The following is a 23,742-nucleotide window of genomic DNA, read 5'->3' as shown; positions in this document are numbered from 1 at the left end:
ATGCTTAGTCTCTTCCCCCACTGCCATTTGTTTTTAACTTTGTAATTACAAAAATCAGGCTTTCAGTGGTTCAGATAACTTTTAGACATGCCACATTGAATTGTCTAATCATTTGACATAACTAGCCTTTTCTAGTTCTCATTAGTCATTTCATTTTAGAGCACCTTACTCAGAATTCAAAACTAATTGGGTAATTGAGCACGGTGATTTGATTTTATTCAGTCTTCAAGAGGGTCTTAACTGTGAGAAGATTAATCAAGAATAGAAACAGTATAATATGGCCCAAGTGCATTTGTTCAGATCAGTGACCAATTTGTAGTTGGATGTTTACATGCTTTTAAGCAGGGCTGAACTCTGGCTTTTTTGTTACCTCCTCCCAGGATGCAGTATTTGCTGCTGAAGCAGCTATAAAGAGATCCATGTGGGTCAGGGCAACAAGCACCTGTGTTCTGACTTCACCTAGCCAGGCTAGAGATTTTGGGGAAAAATGACTCTTTTCCTTCTACACCCTCTTAATGACTGTCACAAAACCATGAGGAGGAATATCCTAAGGAGACCCTTAATCTGACTGCAAAACTGGTTCCATTGTAATCTACTCCTGCTGGTTCACTGCCCCATGGCTGGATGGAAGTCTATGGACGCTAAATACACTGTTCTTTAAGTGTAATGGATACTTGTGCCTCATCTCCAACAGGTTGATGTCTTTGAGGGAGCAAAAGATACTTATTCCTTGCTTCTCAGACTGGTTGAAGGCGCTTGTCCCTACCTCCATCCCCATGAGTCTCCCAAGACTTTCTTCAGCAGCAAATATTGCCTTCAGCTGCTGTCTCCCTCCATTCCTCTTAATGTCTATTGTTGAAAGAATAAAGTACTTCATGATCTCTGTTAGTTTAAGAAAACTGTTTCATTGAAAGTACTGCAGGAGTCGCAGAACATTTAAGCAAAAATACAACCATATTTGCAAAAACCACAATGACAAATTGTCTGTCTGTATTTATGCACTGTCTATTTCTGTACATTCATCCATTTACATTTCCAATTTCAAGGAATATGAAAACAGTTTTTATTTTTAGAATATAAAAACTGTTGATCATGGTTTACTCAATCGTAGCAACCATTAGCATTTACTCACCACTGTAGTGTTACAACAGTGTGCCTTACATTGGTAGTGAACAACTAGCAGCTAACTGGAGTTTCTGTGGGAGTTTTCCCTGAGAGGAGAGCGGTGATTGTGTTCTGGACGCACAGTTTTGATTTTTGAGTGAGCTGTTCCAAGTGTGTGACTTGATCCATTGCTTGCTGGTAGCCTTTAACAAGGGGGCAGTGCTGACCTAGGACTTGTCTGCACTTGAAATGCTACAGCATCACAGCTGCAGCACTACTGCTTTGCCAGTCTAGTACTTCAGTGTAGACACTTCCAGTGGTGATGGGAGGGGCTCTCCCATAGCGTAGCTAATCCACCTCTCCGAAATGCAATAGCCAGGTTGCTGGTAGAATTCTTCTGTCAACCTAATGCTGTCTATACTCCTGAGCAACGTAGTTGGGTTGACTTAACTTTTGAGTCGAGACCTGGCCCTATTTTGGCTAGTTTAAAAGCAAGCCATTGGTTGACATTGAAGCAGCTAGCAGCCGAGTTTGTGGGAGCTTGTAAGTGGGAGGTTTGTCATTTTTCCCCCCTAGGAGTAGGGGCTAGAAAGAGATGATGGCTACTGATGCAACATTAGAAGTGATCTGAAGGGGAGAGGACAGGAAGATGGTTGGATGAGGAAATTGTGGGACATACCCACTCTAGGATTATGTATCTGATGGAAGCTACTTATGCATGAAATGTCGCCAGTTAGATTCATGGCAGAAAAGATCCAAGTATTCGAGATTAGACGATGATGGAATTCAGACAGGGATTTGAAGTTATAATGGAGACAAGGTGGGTACAGACAACAAGATTTTTGGACAACTGCTGAAAAAAAGCGGACCTTGAGGACGAACTGCCAGAAGAGGAGGGTGATCCATGGAAGAGCTTGACCACAAGGACAATGCAGAAGAAGAGACTGGCTAGTGAAGGTGAAATATAGAGTTGAACAACAAAGTTTGCTGCACTGGAAAATGAGGAAGAGAAACAGACAGAAGTTGCGGCGGTGCGGAAGAAGAGAAGGGAAGCAAGTGTATGCATAAGGGATGGAAGAGACGATGGAGATAGTCATGGAGTGGAACCCAAGATAAAATGAGGATGATGTACCGATGACAGAGAGAGAGAGAACATAAGACAGATTTATAACACCAGAAAGAGACTGTCAATGGGGACTCCACTCCATGCTAAGAAGAATCGACAGGCCTGTCACCAGATCATAACAAGAGAACAGAAGAGTGTTTTATCTGCCAGGAGCAAGGATCTGAGATGTGAATGTGAGATTGGAAAGGATCCTAATGTGAGTGGGGAAAAAAATCCATTGAGTGTGCTGCATATTTGGATGAATGATACTGTTAGATTCCCACTGGAATGGGAATTAGCCTTGTTGTTAGCCTTGGTAAGATGCTCAACGAAGTGGAAGCTCAGATGACTTTCAGTGGGATACTTCTGGACCCTACAGAAGGAGAGTGAAGGTGTAGCAAAATAATTCAGATCAACAAGTGGCTCGAGAATTAGTGCTATGAGGAAAGTTCGGGGTTAATCAACCATTGCAAGACATTCACAGAGGAAGACTATTCTCGCCTGATGATCCCAAAAGGTTAATACCCCAAACACTCTAGTGGGGGTCCAAGGCTGGCACAGTTGTTAAGAAGGACTTGAAACTAGAAAATGTGGGGAGGAGGCTGTGAGAGATTGGTGTAATCTCCATGCCTGACTTCAATACACAGGAGGAGGAAAATCAGCTAAATGAAGTAGTAAGAGGTAAGGGAACACCAGAAGGTAAGAGTATGAACAGCAAAGAGAAAGAAAGTACAAATATTAACTGGAGTAGTAGTCAGGTGGGTGATACAGTTAGTGAAAGGACTATTTGTACTTTGGCTAGAAAACAGAGAGTTCTGAGGGAAACAACTGAGATGCTTGTGCATGAATACAAGGAGTCTGGGCAATAAAATGGAGGAATTGGAACAAATAGTGTAGGAGGTCAAATCGGATATAAGGCATGATGGAAACCTGGTGAAATAGCATTTAAAACTAAAGAGTATTTTAGTTTTCTGTTTAGGAGTGATATACATAAAGGTAAAGCTGGTGGGGTAGTTTAAGGATGCAATAAACTGTAAAGAAATAGTATGGACAAAACTGAATCTGTTTGGGTCAAAATCACTTTGGGGAAGGATTGCGAAAAGAGATTCTATTAGGACAGTGCTGGGCAGTTGCTATAGATTTCCAGGGTTGGACTTTGATATGGATAGAGATCTCTCTAATGTTGTTAGAGAAATACTATCAGGAATTGTATCATAATTGGAGACTTAAATTTTCTGGCTATAGATTGAAGAATAAATGCTACTAATACTGGTAGGGTCCAGTTATTCCTGGTCATGATGAGTTTTCTTCATCAAGTAGTCACCGAACCAGCAACAGGTGATGATGCAATTTTAAACTTGTTTTTGGTAGGTAGTGAGGCCATCATAGACGTAGCTATAGGAAGTAATCTTGGATACCGTGATCATGAATTGATTGTTTAAATTAAATAGAAGGATAACCAAAACCAGGTTGTCAACTTTTTTTTTTTTATTTCAAAAGAGCAGACTGAGAAATTAAGGGAATTAAAGAAGTCAACTGTATTGAAGAGCTCAGGGATTTAAATGTGGATGTGCTTGGAATTTTTTTGAATTAAGTATACAAAAACTACAGTAAAAGCTGTGTTATCCGGCATGGGGGAAATAGACTAGTCAAAAATTCCGGTTAACTAAGTGTTATACTTACCAATTTTCAAAGAATTAGAATACAATAAAATGAATAAAGTATAAAATAGTATACAGGTACTCACCAATCCAATAGTAGTACTGTACTGCAGAGTAGTTGCTTTCTTGAAGCACTTCGGTGTATACAGGTAAAATTTTCTATACAAGAGGTTATCTTACAACACTATGTATCACTGTGGGCTGTGAGTGCATGGCGTACATCCAGATCACTAAAAATACACTTAACACTAAAATTATACTGAACATAATTTAATCTTTCTTTGATATTCAGAAGGCAGTTCAGGATCGTGCAGTGCCTCAGGGTCACCATTATCAAGATCAGTTTATTATTGTAGATGTAGAAGGTGTAGGAGATAGGGTCATTAGATTCAGCCCAATGACACACCCTGGAAGTTGCTTTTTTGAATAAATCCCTGATATTGGCTTGCTTACTTGTCTTCTGCCTTTTTTGCATTAAAGTAGACTGCAGAATGTGCAATTGCATAACCTCCTGGTCAGTATACTAGTCCCGGTTACTAGATTGAAGATTTGTATTGGGAGATATCAGAAATGCCGGTTAATAGAGCTTTCTGGTTGATAAAGTGCCAGATAACACAGCTTTTACTGTATTTGCAATTTTCATCCCAAGCAATGGGAAAAAACCTTGTAGGGAAAGGCTCCAGACCCAGTTGGATGGAATAACCTTTCTGAGGTGGTTATAAGTGTAAGCAGAGAGCCTATAGGGAATGGGGAAAAGGATTGATCAAAGAAATCTACATGCTGGAAGTTAGAAAATGTAGGAATAAAATAAAAATTGCTAAAAATCAAGCTGAATTAGCACTTACCAAGGAAATTATATAAAACTAAAAATCTTGTATTTATTATATATACAAAGAATAAGAATGAGGTTGGGCCACTATACAGTATGGATGGGGAGGAGACTAATCTAGATATGGCCAAAAACCTAAATGAATACTTTGCCTTGGTTCTCAGTAAGGATGATAAAATGGAATATGGGCATGAAGGACAGCATGGCTGATGGAAATCAGTTTACAGAAATGGAAATTACCACTTCTGAGGTGGAAGAAAAACTTACAGCTTAATGTACTCAAAATGGGGGACTGGATAATTTCTGTTCTAGAATACTGTAAGAACTGACACATAAAATTGCAAGACCGGTAGCGACAATTTTAAAATTTCAGTCTTTTGGGGAGTAGCACCTTTTGACTGAAGAATAGCTAACATCATGCCTATATTTAAAAAAAAAAAAGGTGGGGTCGGGGGGGGTGGGGGGAAGAAGGGATGTGGATTATAACAGACCTGTTAGTCTGACCTCAGCCGTAGTCCGGGCTTTAGAACAAATTGTGAAGGAAAAAAATAATTAAATTCATGAAGGCAAATGGAAAAAGTGTAATGCAACATGGGTTTACCAAAGGTGCCACACTAACAATTTCCTTCTTTGAGAAAAAACACTTTAAGATAAGGGAAATACAGTAAATTTAATTACAGACTTCAGTAAAGCATTTAACATGGTACCACATGGGAAAGTAATAGCTAGAAAAGATGGGCATTAGTACAAGAATTATAAATTGGGGAAGGAACTATCTAGAGGGGAGAAGGCAGTGTTTTGTTCTGAAAGGTGAACAGTCAGTTTGGAGGGAGGTTGCTAGTGGAGTTCTTCAAGGACGGTCTTGGGACTGATTTTTATTTAGTGTTTTTATTAATGACTATTGCACAAAAAGTTCGCTGATGATACAAAGTTGGGAGGCATCATTAATACACAGGAGGATTGGAATATTATGCAGGAAGAATTGGACTATCTTGAGAATTGGAGAGCTAGAAATAAGGTGAAGCACTTATGGAATCCCAGAGCCCGGGCTCCAGCCCAATCACAGATGTGCTATAAAATTGCAGTATAAACTGCAGCCTGAGCCCTGAGAGTCCAAGTCAGCTGACGTGGGCCAGCCATGGATATTGTATTGCATTGTAAACGTATCCTGAGAGAACAACAACAAGAATTTCTGCTGTATGCTGGGGGGTGCCTCTGTCAGATGTGGCAAAGGAGGAGAAAAACCTTGGTGTATTAGTCAATCTCAGGATGAATGGAAGTCAGCAACATGATGGAAAAGGGCAAGTGTATCAGGCTAGGCATCTGCTGTAGAGATAGGGCAAGACCCCATTTGTAATACTGCGTGTAATTCTAGTCACCCATTTCTGAGAATGAGGAATTCAGATTGGAACAGGTACAAAGAAGGGCTACTAGGGTGATGATGGGAATGAAGAGCTTATTTTAGAAGCGAAGACTAAAATTGCTTGGATGGTTTAGCTGAGCAAAACCAAGACTAAGGGAGATTATGATTGCTTTCTATATAAATGCATAAGGAGAATAGACACCAGGGAGGGAGAAAAGCTATTTAAGCTAAAGGACAATGTTGGCACAAGAACAAATGGGTATAAACTATCTCTGAACAACTTCAGGCTGGAAATTAGAAGGTTTCTAGCCATAGAATATCCAGGTTGGAAGGGCCCTCAGGAGGTTGTCTAGTCCAATCCCCTGCTCAAAGCAGGACCAATCCCCAATTTTTGCCCCAGATCCCTAAATGGCCCCCTCAAGGATTGAACTCACAAACCTGGGTTTAGCAGGCCAATGCTCAAACCAGTAAGCTATCCTCCCCCCAAAATGAGATGAGTGAGATTCTGGAACAGCCTCCCCATAGGAGTTGTGGGAGTAAACAATTAGTTTTGAGAGAGCTGGATAAATATATGAGTCAGATTGTGTGATGAGGTTGCCTGTGATTGTGGGATCTGGGTTTGGCATCCTGGGAGGTACCTTCTGGTTTTTCTTATGTTCCTAAAATCTCATGCTTCAGGGCTTCTGCCAGTCTCCTGCAGGGATCAGGAAGGGATCTCCCCCAATATAATTTTTTTGCTTGTTTCCTCTGAAGCATCAAGATGGCCACAGCTGGAGATGAAACAGTGGATGAGGTGGGGTGGTGCTTTGAGTTGGCACTCGGCATTCTCTCTCAGGTGCTTGGCTGACTGGTCAAGTTGGCAGTGTCCTAGGGGTTTTTTCCACCATGCTCTGTAGTCTGAGGTGAGAGTCACTTGCTGAGTATATCACACTTAATTATTTCCCTACGATTGCAGGGAGTCTTAGGCACTGGTGCACTTCAGTCCCTGCTATTCTCTGCCTGTGGCACATAATAGTTTAGTCTCCTGGTCTGTAATACTTTGGTCTACTTTTGGGTGTTGTGTTCAGTGTGTTGGTGGCTGTGATATACAGGATGAGAGACAAGATGATCCTGTGGTCCCTCCTGGCCTTTAACTCTACATCATTTTTCCATCCCACTATGTATCACATCCCTCAAAATATATATTGACAATTGTAACTAACTGTATACATCTCAGAGAGACAGGGTGGCTGATATCTTTTATTGGCCCAAAGAAAGATAGTCGCTTTCACCAACAGAAGTTCTTGTTGCCAACATACCTGAAGAAACCCTTCTTGTTACTCTTAACATCTCTTGCTAGCTGCAACTTTAGGTGTGATTTGGCCTTCCTGATTTCACTCCTGCATGCCCGAGCAATATTTTTATACTCATCCCTGGTCATTTGTCCAATCTTCCACTTCTTGTAAGCTTCTTTTTTGTGTTTAAGATCAGCAAGGATCTCACTGTTAAGCCAAGCTGGCCGCCTGCCATATTTACTATTCTTTCTACACATCGGGATTGTTTGCCCCTGTAACGTCAATAAGGATTCTTTAAAATACAGCCAGCTCTCCTGGATTCCTTTCCCCCTCATGTTATTCTCCCAGGGGATCTTGCCCATCAGTTCCCTGAGGGAGTCAAAGTCTGCTTTTCTGAAGTCCAGGGTCCGTATTCTGCTGCTTTCCTTTCCTCCTTGTGTCAGGATCCTGAACTCAACCATCTCATGGTCACTACCTCCCAGGTGTCCATCCACTTTTGCTTCCCTTACTAATTCTTCCTGGTCTGTGAGCAGCAGATCAAGAAGAGGTCTGCCCCTAGTTGGTTCCTCCAGCACTTGCACCAGGAAATTGTCCCCTACATTTTCCAAAAACTTCCTGGATTGTCTGTGCACTGCTGTATTGCTCTCCCAGCAGATATCAGGGTGATTGAAGTCTCCCATGAGAACCAGGGCATGCGATCTAGTAGCTTCTGCGAGTTGCTGGAAGAAAGCCTTGTCCACCTCATCCCCCTGGTCCGGTGGTCTATAGCAGACTCCCACCACGACATCACCCTTGTTGCTCACACTTCTAAACTTAATCCAGAGACTCAGGTTTTTCTGCAGTTTCATACCGGAGCTCTGAGCAGTCATACTGCTCTCTTACATACAGTGCAACTCCCCCACCTTTTCTGCCCTGCCTGTCCTTCCTGAACAGCTTATATCTGTCCATGACAGTACTCCAGTCATGGGAGTTATCCCACCAAGTCTCTGTTATTCCAATCACATCATAATTCCTTCACTTTGCCAGGACTTCCAGTTCTCCCTGCTTGTTTCCCATGCTTTGTGCATTTGTGTATAGGCACTTGAGATAACCCGCTGATCGCCCCTCTTTCTCAGTATGAGGCAGGAGCCCTCCCCTCTCACACGCTCCTGCTTCCTCCCGGTGTCCCACTTCCCTCAGGGCTTTGGTCTCCTTCCCCCAGTGAACCCAGTTTAAAGCCCTCCTCACTAGGTTAGCCAGCCCGCTTGCGAAGATGCTCTTCCCTTGCTTCGTTAGGTGGATCCCATCTCTGCCTAGCACTGCTCCTTCTTGGAAGACCATCCCATGGTCAAAGAATCCAAAGCCTTCTCTCCGACACCACCTGCGTAGCCATTTGTTGACTTCCACGATTCGACGGTCTCTACCCCGGCCTTTTCCTTCCACGGGGAGGATGGACGAGAACACCACTTGCGCCTCAAACTCCTTTATCCTTCTTCCCAGAGCCACGTAGTCTGCAGTGATCCGCTCAAGGTCATTCTTGGCAGTATCATTGGTGCCCACGTGGAGAAGCAGGAAGGGGTAGAGATCCGAGGGCTTGACGAGTCTCGGTAGTCTCTCCCTCACATTGCGAATCTTAGCTCCTGGCAAGCAGCAGACTTCTCGGTTTTTCCGGTCGGGGTGGCAGATAGATGACTCAGTCCCCTTGAGGAGAGAGTCCCCGACCCCCACCACCCGCCTCCTTCTCTTGGGAGTGGTGGTCGTGGAACCCCCAACCCTAGGACGGTGCATCTCATGCCTTCCAACTGGCCGAGTCTCCTTCTGCTCCCTTCCCTCAGACGTATCATCTGGTCCACTCTCCGAATTGGTACCTGTGGAGAGAACATGAAGACGGTTACTTACCTGTATCTGCGTTGCTGATACATGAACGTTCCCCTTTCTTCTTCTGGAGTTCACATGATGCCAAATTTCTTCGCCGGCCTCCTGTCCCCGCTGTGCGGCCTGCTCTGAATCTTCAGAACCTTGTGCCCGTAGAAGCATATCCTGACGTCTGTCCAGGAAATCTTCAGTTTCTCTTATGCAACGCAGGGTCGATACCTGTTGCTCCAGACCTTGAACCTTCTCTTCCAATATGGAGACCAGTTTGCACTTTGTACAGACAAAGTTGCTTCTGTCCTGTGGAAGAAAGACAAACATAGCACATCCAGTGCAGGTCACAACAGCTGAACACCCCCCATCCATATTACCTTCCTCCTACAAGCTTCCTCAGGAGATGCAGTAACTACTCAGAGAAGGCGGCAAGATGTAAGCCTCAGTGGGCTCTCCCCAGGCGAACTCCCAGGCAAACTCCTGCTGTTAGCTGCTCTTCTGGTTCACTGCCGACTGGCTTTTTATACAGTCAGGATCACCTGTAACATGGAAAGTGTGGGCCCCTTACTGAAGGAGGGAGGCAACCTAGTGACAGAGGATGTGGAAAAAGCTAATGTACTCAATACTTTTTTTGAGTCTGTCTTCACGAACAAGGTCAGCTCCCAGACTACTGCACTGGGCAGCACAGCATGGGGAGGAGGTGACCAGCCCTCTGTGGAGAAAGAAGTGGTTCGGGACTATTTAGAAAAGCTGGATGTGCACAAGTCCATGGGGCCGGATGCGTTGCATCCAAGAGTGCTAAAGGAGTTGGCGGATGTGCTTGCAGAGCCATTGTCCATTATCTTTGAAAACTCATGGCGATCTGGGGAAGTCCCGGACGACTGGAAAAAGGCTAATGTAGTGGCCATCTTTAAAAAAGGGAAGAAGGAGGATCCTGGGAACTACAGGCCAGTCAGCCTCACCTCAGTCCCCGGAAAAATCATGGAGCAGGTCCTCAAGGAATCAATTCTGAAGCACTTAGAGGAGAGGAAAGTGATCAGGAACAGTCAGCATGGATTCACCAAGGGCATGTCATGCCTGACTAATCTAATTGCCTTCTATGATGAGATAACTGGGTCTGTGGATGAAGGGAAAGCAGTGGACGTGTTGTTCCTTGACTTTAGCAAAGCTTTTGACAAGGTCTCCCACAGTATTCTTGCCAGCAAGTTAAAGAAGTATGGGCTGGATGAATGGACTATAAGGTGGATAGAAAGTTGGCTAGATTGTCGGGCTCAACGGGTAGTGATCAATGGCTCCATGTCTAGTTGGCAGCCGGTATCAAGTGGAGTGCCCCAAAGGCGGTCCTGGGGCCGGTTTTGTTCAATATCTTCATAAATGATCTGGAGGATGGTGTGGATTGCACCCTCAGCAAGTGTGCAGATGACACTAAACCGGGAGGAATGGTAGATACGCTGGAGGGTAGGGATAGGATACAGAGGGACCTAGACAAATTGGAGGATTGGGCCAAAAGAAATCTGATGAGGTTCAACAAGGACAGGTGCGGAGTCCTGCACTTAGGATGGAAGAATCCCATGCACTGCTACAGACTAGGGACCGAATGGCTCGGCAGCGGTTCTGCAGAAAAGGACCTAGGGGTTACAGTGGACGAGAAGCTGGATATGAGTCAGTGTGCCCTTGTTGCCAAGAAGGCCAATGGCATTTTGGGCTGTATAATTAGGGGCATTGCCAGCAGATCAAGGGACGTGATCGTTCCTCTCTATCCGACATTGGTGAGGCCTCATCTGGAGTACTGTATCCAGTTTTGGGCCCCACACTACAAGAAGGATGTGGAAAAATTGGAGAGAGTCCAGCGGAGGGCAACAAAAATGATTAGGGGACTGGAACACATGAGTTATGAGGAGAGGCTGAGGGAACTGGGATTGTTTAGTCTGCGGAAGAGACGAATGAGAGGAGATTTGATAGCTGCTTTCAACTACCTGAAAGGGGGTTCCAAAGAGGATGGATCTAGACTATTCTGTCATCCACTACCACTGAGAACAAGGAGTAATGGTCTCAAGTTGCAGTGGGGGAGATTTAGGTTGGATATTAGGAAAAACTCTCTCACTAGGAGGGTGGTGAAACACTGTAATGCGTTACCTAGGGAGGTGGTGGAATCTCCTTCCTTGGAAGTTTAAGGTCAGGCTTGACAAAGCCCTGGCTGGGATGATTTAATTGGGGATCGGTCCTGCTTTGAGCAGGGGGTTGGACTAGATGACCTCCTGAGGTCCCTTCCAAGCCTGATATTCTATGATTAAGTTGGCCCAATAAAAGATATTACCTCACCCCCCCCTTGTCTGTCCAATATCCTGCAACTAACACCGATACAACACTTTTATAAATCTCAAAATATAACAATTTGCCTTTTGTTTGTTTGGCTTCCATTATGCTTCTGGCTAATCTGAAATGAGGTTCATGCTCTGATCCTTCCAGTGGATCTATTTATGCAGACTTCTGCACCCATGTAAACCCAGTTGCATGACTGAGCCTTTTATTAGGAAGAAATGGCACCAGATCTAAAAGTAGCAAGCTTTTTTATTTTTGTACAATGTTCCCAGACAGGATCTGTAGTTTGGTTACCTTATCATGTGTATCTCTCCAAGTGTATTGCCTTCAATAAATAATTGAAATTCTACACTTTTTTGTTTACAGCAGTCAGACTACAGTAAAATCTGTTCTCACTTAAAATTATTTGTTGTTAATAATACAAAATCAGAAATCTGAAATTTGTTTTAATATGGTAATTAACCAGATTACCAGGAGTAGAGCTAAGAAAATAATTTTTAGAAAGCCCTTTGACAAATTGTAGCACTTTGTTTGTGCATTGTCCCTGGACAAATCATGATTTTAACAGATTTATTTATCTGAAGTTATTTCTGCAAATAATTATAGTTCTGTAGATTTACCAGCAGCTTTTAGTAATGATTTGAAAATCAAAATGTTATGGATATGAAGGTTCCATAATACATATCTTCTGACTGGATGTGTAAAACTCATGTGACCCATTTCTGCAAGGTGTGGGAATGCCTCTTGAGGGTTCTGTGCACCCTCAACTCCTGTGAAACTCAGCAGAAGTTAAGGGTGCTCAACTGACAAACTTCTGCTCTTATTGATGCTGGTATGTAGCGATGCAAGACTCACCCGGTAGCACCTCCTGCTGGTCATCCAAGGAATGAGCTTGCCAGTCTTCAGAGCACCCTCTGTCAGCCGGTATCTCACCTGTTGCCCAGTGTCCCCCTTGGACCCCAGTGCCCCTTTCCCTTGGGTCCCACCCCCTGGCAGTACCCCCCCAGTCTCTGGGTCTCCCCTCCCCAGGGAACCCCAACCCCCTGTCCCCACCTCAGTATATGGCTACTGCCAGTCACCACCTAGCAGTGTACAAGCAACTCATCACAGGCAAGGGGGGTTTGGAGCTGCTGCCTCTGCCTACCCTTGGGCTGCCCTGTTGCAACCCCAGTACCCTGTCTTAGGCCATCTGCCAGGCCTGCAGCCTGGAGCCTCCCAGTTCCTCTGGCCTTCCCCAGCCCTGCTTCACTTCAGGTACCCTGGTACACTCCCCCAGCAGCCACACCCATCTCTCTCCACCACTAGGGGAGACTCTGTCTGAATATCTGGCTCACAGCCCTTTTATAAGGGCCAGCTGTGGTCTGTTTGGGGCATGGCCCCAGCTGTGTCTACTTCCCCAATCAGCCTGGGAGCTACTTGCCCCCAGCCACAGCCCTCTCCTGGGTTGTTTTATGCCCCTTGTGGTGTTAAAGTGTATTATGTTGATTGACTTTATTGGAATTACTGCAGTTTGATTTGCACTTTTCATGGGTGTAATTGAGAGCAGAATGTATCCTGGTATCCCTGCAAGGTGCTGAATGACTTGTAAGCCTTAAGAAGTCCATGCTCAGGTTTCTAGTGTGAAATTTGTTTTGGTGTAAGTGAAGTTAGACATCATAAAAGCAATGCAACCAAATCTGGGGCCTGAACCAAAGCCTACTGAAGTCAGTGGAGTCTTTCCATTGACTTCAGTGGCTATGGATCAGTCCCCCAATAAAAATACGTTAATGAATGAGTTGTAGCAACAAACTGAAAAGTTTAGTCATGCATAAGGTGTATTGAGTTCACTACAAAAGGTTTTTTTTCTCCTGCTGATAATAGCCCACCTTAATTAATTGGTCTCGTTACAGTTGGTATGGCAACACCCATTTTTTCATGTTCTCTGTGTATATATATCTTCCTACTGTATTTTCCACTGCATGCATCCGATGAAGTGGGTTTTAGCCCACAAAAGCTTATGCCCAAATAAATTTGTTAGTCTCTAAGGTATCACAAGTATTCCTCTTTTTTTTTTTGCTGATACAGACTAACATGGCTACCACTCTGAAACGAGTTACATATAAGACCCTAGTCCTATAAACGGTTAAGTATGAATACAGATTTGCTCCTGATCCTGATATCAGGACTACTCACATGAGCAAACCTTATGCTGTGTTTAAGTGTTTGACGCATCAGGGCCCATGTGCTTTTGTAAGCTAAAATTTTTCCACTTATAGCTGCCATACATTGGGAGTTAAGTTAAATAGGAGGTTTGTGTAAAATTACTTGCCTCTGGTCTTGGTTTTTTAGATTTCACTATTTAATCTGATAACGACTTTACCAATTACTTTGTGTTTTTTAATTTTTTTTCTTCTTTCTTTCTTTTTTTTTTTCAGGAATTGAATCAGATACTTATAGAGACACCACCAGTTTGGAAAGGATCATCAAAACTTTTCCGTAATCTTAGAGAGAAAGGTGAGGAAGATTTATTTTACTGAATGACTTACTACATCTATTTTAGATTCTGTATAGTGGAAATATTGTTGCTAAAATATACACTTTTAAGTTGAATTCTTAATTTTTTTTCCAAAAAGAGGGAAAACAGTTGTCTTTTACATTTTAGAGACTAGCAAAATTTCCTTCAATATCTGCATTGTTTGATCATGATTGCAGCTGCCGTAGGATCGCTATATATAGTACTATCTGAATCTGGAACAGTTTTTTGAAGTGTGTTGTATTGGTATTTAAATGTTTCAAGTTTAATTTTGTCCTTCTAATGAGAATTACCTACAAAAGAGACATAGATAAAATACTTTTAATTAAAGGATACAGAATGACTTTCAGTTTTGATAGGTGCAAAGGTAGTAATGTGTATTGATTTCCTTGAAAAACTTCAGTTATTCATGTTCCCCACAATACTAATTGATGATTTCTAAAATCCCATGTAGTACATCAACTCTTTAATCAAGAAAATCAGATTTATGCATTAGCAATTTCTAAACTTCTGCAGATCAAGGTTTTGACTTGACTTGGTTTTGAAAATCTTCATAGCTTCTGACCATCAAACTTCACATTAATTATTGGGAAAAGATATAATCTCACTCTAGATCTCTGATATATTTTTTAAAAAGTACATATTCACTAAAAACCTGCTGGTTTCTGTACTATGGAAACTTGTAAAAGCCATCCAAATTAACCTGTTTAGTCTTCTGTTTGTTTCCACAGTAGCAGAAGATTCATGGAGTTTTTAAATTTAAATCTGGCCTTAAATTAGTTAAATCAGACAACTATTACAAGATGATATAACCAAAAATATTATCTATTACAGCAGGTTGAATAAAGTGATCTTGAAATACTAGTCTGCCTGAACTGGTGATTCTTGTTAGAATGACACCTTGGAAGAGTTAAGTCTTTTCTGAGTACTGGGGCTGTAGGTATTTTTCTGTGCTGTTGCCAGATACCAATACTGGGTTGACTGCTGTTCAGTTTTGTTAGGTTTCAAACTGAAGTAAACATTTACAATAAACTATAAAGAAACCCCCAAAACTAAGCTCATCTTTGGAACGGTACTAAAAGTGTTGCGGCATGCCTCAGCTTCATGGTCATGAAAACCATTTGCTGCTCACTGTTGTCAGCATTAAATCGAAGAGAGGCACTGAAGCCCTGAAATAAGGCTTTTTTGGGGGGGTAAAGCTTCAGAATTTATTACACAGTAACTCCTTCGTCAACGTTGTAGTTATGTTCTTGAAAAATGCAACTTTAAGCGACTCCAATTTCCCCATAAGAATGAATGTAAATGGGGGGGAGGGGGTTAGGTTCCAGGGAAATTTGTTTCACCAGACAAAAGACATATACATATACAGTATACGTTTTAAACAATTTAAAACAATTTAATACTGTACTCAGCAATGATGATTATGAAGCTTGGTTGAGGTGGTAGAGTCAGAGAGTGAAAGAGGGTGGGTTGTCCGGCTGCTCCTCTTGCTGTTCTTTCCAAAGTGCCAGGGATGCTCAACCCACAGCTCTGCCCCAGGCCCATCTCCACTCCAACCCTTCCCCCAAGGCCCCACCCCACCGTGTCCTCGCTCCTCCCCCACAAGCCTCCTGAATGCCTCGAAACAGCTGATTTCTGCAGGCGGGAGGCACAGGGAGGGAGGGGGGAGTTGCTGACCTGCGGGTTAGGTGGGAGACGCTGGGGAGGGTGGATGGGAGCTGATAGGGGGTCTGCAGGCCCACCCTGGTTCCAAGCCCCCACAACCAAACAACGTTATAAGCAAACATTGCGCAACTTTAAATGACTATGTTCTCTAATAGATCAGCAACATAACAACGAAACAACATTAACCGGGACGACATTAAATGTGGAGTTACTGTACCTAAGTCCATTTGTATTAACTTTAGAATAATTCAAAACTAGAGAGTATGTAGCAAGTACACTTAACATATATAAAGTTGCAGTGGAACCTGTCCTCTATGTAGCTCTTGTGCAGCCTAATCCTGTAAAGTTATGGAGCTATAGATTACCTCTCTCCTGTGGAGTTTTTACACTCCTCAAGAGAAAAAAAATAGCTTCCTTGAAGTTTGCTGTGCACCTTATAAATATGTTATGCTTGCAAGAGAAATTACCATAGTTTGCTTTCTGCTATGAAGAATTTGGCTCCATAAAAATATGAGTTTTAGATCATCTAAATGAAACACAAACATTCCATTTTTAGACTGTTTATAAACACTGGTTCAGTGATGTCAAGTTATGTGCTTAGAATGATGTGCTAGGACTCAGGAGATCTGGGTTCCATTTCCAGTTGAGACATTGGGCAAAGTAACTGTGCTTCAGTTTTTCGTTCTGTAAAAATCCAATATTGGAAAATGCTTTGAGCTCTACTGATGAAAAGCACTACATGAGGTATAACTATTATTTATTTATTACATATGCCTTAGTCCATTGAAAAATATTCATACATAAGTAAAGACTCTGTAGGAACTAGGGCTCAAATTAGGGTTCAAATTTTAAATATTTAACAATAGGAATCACCTTTCTCACTCTTCACATAACATTTGTTAAAACCATATATTTATTTATATATTTTAACTGTGTTACTCTTCAGTCCTTAAGTATATCTCCTTCATGCAGGGCTGTTGCAGAATTCCAGCAACACTTTTGTTTTTGGTGACCTATCCTTTATTAAAAGATACCTTACGATGGAACTACTTTGTTAGGCTGAGAAGTTCTTGTGCAGTTCACATGAAAGTAATATTAAATTATTTCCGTGTACCTCATATATGATACAAGGTGCAAAACTGGATATCTACATCAAATGTACCTTCGATTTAGAAAAGGTGTGAAGTAAAATATAAAGGAATTATTTAATTAAAAGTTTGACTAAATTGAATGCTAAATTACACTTTAATTACTAATGGGGGGGAAACACATACAGTTGTTTTTATTGGCCTTTTAAATTCCAGTTCTGCTATTTTTCATTTTTCCATTGGTTTTATTTTTTGGTTCAGACTAAAATCTGACTTCAGGTATGCACAATAATGTTCAATCCTTCCCAGTACCTACATGCACAGATTGGAGTATTTTTTAAGCAGTCACCTGCTTTTGGACTGGGAGCATTGTGGAGGCACTGTAATCACTGATTGAAAAAGTATTGCCTCCCTTTCCAGCAACCTCTTGTGGTGGATGTTTTTCCACAGGGAACTTTCTGTAGGTCTCATTTGCTAGAGGGAAAATTACAACAATGCAGGGGCCTTTGAGGGATTGGAGAAGGGTGTTGTGGGTGGGTCAGTGAGATGGTCTGGCTACAAAATGATGGAGGAAGAAGGGAGAAAAAATCTTTTTGAGTTTATTGTAAGTGTCTTTAAAAAAATTACTGGAGTGGCAGTGCTATTATTTGGCTGCATCTATTATCATGGCATTAGGGGTCACTCGATTAAATGAATAGGAAGGAGGTTTAATACAGACAAGAGGAAGTACTTTTTCACACAACGCACAATTAACCTGTGGAGCTCATTGCTATGGGATGTTATGATGGTCAAAAATATAGATGGGTTAAAAAAAGAACTAGAAAAGTTCATGGAGGACAGGTTCATCAATGACTATTAACCAAGATAGTCAAGATGCAACCCCATGCTCAGGGCAGCCCTAAACCTCTGACTGCCAGAAGCCAGGAGGCAAGACAGGGTGGATCTCTCCATAATTGCCCTGTTCTGTATACTCCCCCAGAAGCTCTGGTACTGGCCACTGTCTGACCTAGTATGACAGCTCTCATGTTTTTATGTTCTTATCTGTGAAACTAGCTTTCTGAGTTGGTAACTCAGGGTGAGATTTTCCAAAACACCTGTGCCTAACTCTCATTGAAAACAAGGCACCTAACTACCTGTAAAAACTGGCCCTCAGTACCTAATTTGAAAGCTTTCTATCTGTATCCTTATGACCAACTTTATCTTTGTCTGCTCCCTTTTGTTCACTCAGCTGGTGCCTGAACTCATTCAATGTTTACATTTTGCAAGAAAAAGTTCCCTAGGCATCTAAGTTTCTGCCTCTGGGCATGTGCACTGCTGCCTTGGGCAGATGTCTGGGTGGCTATCTCATACTTAAACCCTAACGTGATCCTCAAACCAGAAGAGATAGGTGTTGCCCCATGTATTTTGCCTGCAGCGCCTGATCCAGAAGCAGGATCTGAGCTGCCCAACGCCACACAAAACAAGCCAGGCGGGGAAGGGAGGAGGCCTTCCTTATAACCTTTTCCCATCAGGTTAGGGTATTTACCTGGAATGTGGGAGATGCTGATTCAGCTTTCCCTCTGCCTGATGAGAAGAGATTCAACTGGGCATTCCCACCTCTCAGCTGAGTACCCTCATTACTGGACCACAGAGTCATTCTCATTCTCTCTCCGGCCCTACATATATATAATTTTTTAATACAAAGAGGAACAGCTTCAACAAGCGTAACTGAGAGACCTGTATGAAACTACCCCATACTCTAGTGGTTAAAACCTGAGAGGTGGGAGATTCCCTGTTCAAATCCCTTCTTCTCATCAAGGGACAGGGGGATTGAACAAGGATCTTGCATCACAAGTGGGTTCCCTAACAACTAGGCTAAATGTTATAATGGAGGATGACTACTGGTTGTCCTCGTGTGCTGTTAGAAGTGTGTGCTGCTCTTTTTGCAAGAAACAGTTTACACACTTGACTCCTGGCTGTGGATCGCAAGTAGATTGGACTTGGGTACCTAACTCCATGAGAGGGATGGAGATGAGGACAAACCCCCTTCATTGGCATCTCCCATTGGTTATCCTAGGCAGCTCCCAGCCTAGCATAATGTCTTTTATAGATTCCATTCTCAGGTGCCTACCTCCCCCCATGCATTGTATAGGGAGACTAGGTGCCTAACTCAACTCACGGTTTGTGGTTTCCAGTGATTTCCAGGGCACTTATAGGTTAGGTGTTGCAATGCTGAGCACTGCAATGCCTAAGTTCCTTTGTGAATTGGGTCCTTAATTACTTTCCCATGACTTTCTTTGATTTCTGTAACTCAAGATGTTTGTTTAGGTCAGATTGTCCCCTTTTGGTTTATGTTGATATAAGAGACTTATCTCAATAAAGTTATGACATTCTTCTATAAAACGGCTATTTCCTTTTGGTAAATGTGCCATGAATTATGGTCTAGTTTGCTAAGTACTGACACTGAATCCAAGGAAATACTTTATATCACAACCAAATATACAGTATAAAAATGCAATAACCTGCAAAGGTGTGATCTCCCTATTTTTATTTTGTACAGGTGTAGATTGAATTGTTCACTGAAAATAAAATCTTAAAGCATTTATAAACCATCTTATCTAAACATCTACAGCAGTTCTTAACTATCATGATCTTGACATATTTTACTGTTATTCCCAGGCTGAATTATTTTATGTAGGGTAGACCCTGTACAAGACAGAACAAAAAGGCAGTTCCGACCTCAAAGCGTTTGCAATCTAAGTATAAGACAAGAGACCATAGGTAGATAGAGACAGGGGAGTACAAGGAAACAATGAGATCATATTGGTTAGTGTGAAGGGGTGGACAAACCCCACACTGGCTCCAAGGGAGTTAAAGGACAATACTGGACCCAGTTAGCCCCTCCCCTCCAGACCTGCAGAGCAAGCTTAAAGGGAGAAATTTAGCTCAGAAGTGGGAGGCTGGGGAGGAAGATAGACTTTCTTGGACAAGGGTGCCAAAGAAGCCTCCCTTTGAGGAACAGGACTGCATACTGAGCCCAGTTGGGGCTTAAGGTTTAGTTTTTGTTCGTTTTTTTTCTTTTTCTTTTGTTACGTTATATTGGACTGGGAGCTGTGGGGAGAGACAGATGGTAGGAAGTGACCCAGGGAGGGTAACTCCGAGGGCACTGCAGGATGCTGGACACTGCTGACTCTCATAGGGCCCTAGTTCAGAGCCCGGTGGAGTGAGAGGACCCAGGCTCCCCTAGCTATGTCTACTGCTGCAGAGGGGGCACAAGCGACATGCCACTCTTATTCCATGTCTGATAAGAAAAGGGCAAGGACATTGCAAATCTGAGGGGAAGCCAAACCCATCCTTGGGTGAGGAACTGGACTGAAAGGCTTTCCTGCTGAGAGGCGATACTGTTTGTGCTACCCAGTAAACCACCCGACCCTCTGAGGGCTCTATTACATTTGGCATGATAGGCAGTGGTCTCAGCACACTAGTGGCCCAGGCATTGTCAAGTTCTTTGTAGGCATCACAGCAAAGGAGATTTTAAAGAAGAGATTTGAAGGAGTATAGTGAAGTAGCTTTGTGGATACTTACAGGCAGATCCTCCCAAGCATGGGGCAGCATGGGAGAAAGCACAAAGGTGCTTGTTTCTTATCAATATTTGATAATAAAATAATCTTCATATCAATTGAGAATTACATTATATGGTCTATTAATAGTTGTTGATGTGACTCTACTTTTAAAAGATCCAGACATGCTCTAAATAATGTAAACATTACCATACAATAGGCAATCACATATGCAATATAAATAACTCTTCTAAAAATATTCTCCATTAAAAAGTGTATCCAGTAATAAGCTTTGTGAATTGTGTAATACAAATGTCGCTAAAATTTCTGCATCTGATTCACCAATGTCTTACTCCAGTTTTCTGCCAGTGAGAGTCAATTGAAATTAATAAAATTATGGTGTAAAATTGGAGCAAAGTGGTAGAATAATAATAGTGCTTTTAATTAGTAGGTTCAAAGTACTCTACAAAAGTGGTATCATTGTCTCCATTTTATAGATGGGGAATCTGAGAGGCAGAGAGATGACATGCCAAAGGCAGAGATAGGAATAGAATCGAGATCGCCAGAGTCCCAATCCAGTCTTAATCTCATAGTTCACACTGTCTCTCTATTAGGCTTTATTGCTACAATATATGCATTTTGATATCAAGTATGTAGATGGGCAGGTCCTCAGCTGGTGTATTTTGGCAGAGCTTCATAGAAGTCAATTCAGCTACACTAATTTATACCAACTAAGGATATGGTCCAGGGCTTTTTATTTTAATTGTTTTCACTTCAAGTGACCTCTGCACCTTCTATGTGGTCTTTGAGTTAGCCCTTCTTTCTGAGCAATAGCCATTCCAGAAATCTTTCTCCCATAACACTCAGGGCAGTCAACCAGAACTATCTGTCCATAGGTTGCAATATACTAGTACAAACAAAAGGAGGGAATGCTTTCAAAGGCCTCCTAGATAGCTCCCTTCATGTCTGCTGACATACTACTTGACAGTTGCTCTTCCTTCCTTTATTTTACAACAAAGAAGGTGGTATCAAACACTGAAAAACAATCTGTAAAATAATTTTTTACATTTGACTGATTACTCAAGCATGTTTTACATCCCTTTATCTATATCTCAGCTGCATTTGATCTCTACGTAGCTGACCTTCCAAGTAGTCACAGACCTAATGAAAAATTGGAACTGGTCTTTGACACATAACAGTAATTCTCAGTTTCTGAGGTACTGTACAAAATCTAGATGACACGAGGCAGAATACATGGTTGTATTTATTATTAGGGTAACTGCTTTTAAACTTGAAATGCTAGCAGAAGCAGCTACATTTTGTTTACAAATCCACAATTTTGTGGGGGTGGCGGGAGTGAGATACTATCCATTTTCCTTATAAATTAGTATTAGAACTGCTTAGAAGCCTTCCCTACTTTAGCAGCACCACAACAACCACCAGCGGCAGCAGGAGGTTTACTCCAGGGATTTCCATTTAGACTGAGGAAGAGGGGGAAGAATTAAATATGTTTGTTTATTTTATTTTCTGAAATTAGGGGTTGGGCTAGGGTCGGAGAGGAAAGAAGTTCAAATTTAGTGAATTTATGGGTGTGTAAGGGTTCATTTGGGGGATGGATAGGTGGTTTGGTGTGATTAAATGATAGCTTAATCAACTGCCTTCCTTTTACATCATCCCCACATTCCAGCCTCAGTAGTGAGGACCAAAATGATCTGGGTATTTTTTCTTGTTTTTTGAGGGTAGGAGACATATCCATCATGGAAGCGTTGCCCTTTTAGAATAAATGGCCTGGGTGTAGGATTATTTAGGATAAATGGCCTGTTGTATTGGAGAATATTTAGGGAGTGATTCTGAAGGTAATGGCTGTGAGCTTTTGGAGTGTTATTGGTAAAGGTGTTTGGGAGAGTGAATAGTCTTCTTAATTTGGCTTTGTAGCCTGCATTGAAGATCCTTTGTCTAGTATTGAGGTGTGGCAGCTATGACCACTCAATAATCACTGCAGAGGGCCAACAGAGTTGAAAAATGTTGCTGTGTGTAGGGAATATGGTAGTATTGTATGCAAAGAATTAATTGTGAGTGTTTGGATTCCTCCGTTCCTGTATTCATGTATGGGAGGAGACAAGTCAGAAAAATACCTTGTGAGGTCAAAATGCATAATCTCTGTTTCACTGGTTTTTCCTATAGTTAAGGACAAAAATCCCAGTTTTAGCTTCATGCTGATAGGTGGAAGATAAGTGAATTTCAACAGTCCATGATTTAATTAGGATTTTTTGTCCCCCAGGCTTGCCCGTATTAGCAAAACGTGGCTGGATGTTACCATTTTACCAGTGTGGGCACAGTTGGGTCAAGCGAGGTATTCTGTACAGTATTAGCCTAAAGAAGACAGGTGAAGATCTACTTTGCATGATTTTTGTATGGAGCCTGAAAAGCTGGAAGTTTCTTGCACCCAGGCTAGATTGATTACAGTATGTTCATTTTGTGCTATTCCCAGGATGCATTTGAGTTGACATAAGTTCAGGAGAACCAGCTGATGTGCTGCAAATTGTCCATGTGAGTTGCTGACCCACCTTGGAGGTACCAAGGCTAATAGCAATCAGTGATTTTAACATGTGTATGGATGAAAAATTGTTGGAATGAGCTTTGGATTTCACAGCCACTATGATGACCATGAAAAAATTCCAGGTGGTTCCTGGTTCAGTGCTCACAGCTAGTCTAGTGTTTGGTTTGGGATTGGAAGTTAGTCATTTAGGGCTAGATTTTTAAAGGTATGTAAGCACCTAAAGGTGCAGATAGGAGATTAATGGGATTTTCAGGAGCACACAGGTGATTAACTTGCATTGAAATAAATGGGAGTTAGGTGTCTAGGCACTTTTGAAAATCCCACTAGGCACCTGCAACTTGAAAAAATCTCGCCCTTGGAGTTTGGCCAATATTATAGACCATCTCATAATTCCTGTGTTTTTGAGATAGTGCCCTTCCTATCATGTTGGGGACTAGGGACCAGTTTTGGTGGTCTGCCATTAAAGATTAATGGAACTGAAGCCTTTCCAGTAGACCCTCAAGGCAGTAATTATTCCTTAAGCAGCCCATTTTGAAAAGAGTCCAGAATATCCCTAATTCACTGACCTTCTGGGGATGATGCAAGATTATCTATTTACCCAGGCTTTTGGGGAAGAAGGAGTGCAATTTGTGGTAATGAGTGTATAATATGGATGTTGAGTTCAAGCCTGATTAATTATTTTCTGCAGTTTGAACCAGTTCAAAATTTTTTGTGACTGGATTTTTAAAGTATCGCAAAAATATTGAGAGGCCTAGAATAGGTGCTTCATATATATCTAAATTGGTAAATAGTTCTGACATTATACTTCAATTTTTAACAAAGCCTTAAAAATCAATATTTAATTAAAGGTTTCAGAATAGCAGCCATGTTAGTCT

The 23,742-nt window shown here is 42.0% G+C and overlaps 1 protein-coding gene across 8 annotated transcripts in view; it reads left to right on the top strand.

Annotated features, from left to right (window-relative positions):
- The window catches only part of MICU3 (mitochondrial calcium uptake family member 3), a 146,147-nt gene that overhangs the window by 49,066 nt on the left and 73,339 nt on the right, over window positions 1-23,742 (top strand). For all 8 annotated transcript variants that reach the window (XM_043546167.1, XM_043546170.1, XM_043546169.1 and 5 more), the window contains one exon: window positions 13,918-13,996. In XM_043546167.1, coding sequence (XP_043402102.1) covers window positions 13,918-13,996 — 79 coding nt within the window. The remainder of the gene's footprint in view (window positions 1-13,917; window positions 13,997-23,742) is intronic.

The sequence above is a fragment of the Chelonia mydas genome, chromosome 4, assembly GCF_015237465.2.
Source record: "Chelonia mydas isolate rCheMyd1 chromosome 4, rCheMyd1.pri.v2, whole genome shotgun sequence".
Taxonomy (NCBI): domain Eukaryota; kingdom Metazoa; phylum Chordata; order Testudines; family Cheloniidae; genus Chelonia; species Chelonia mydas.
The sequence above is the reverse complement of the archived record's forward strand: the minus strand, read 5'-3'. Positions and strand labels throughout refer to the sequence as shown.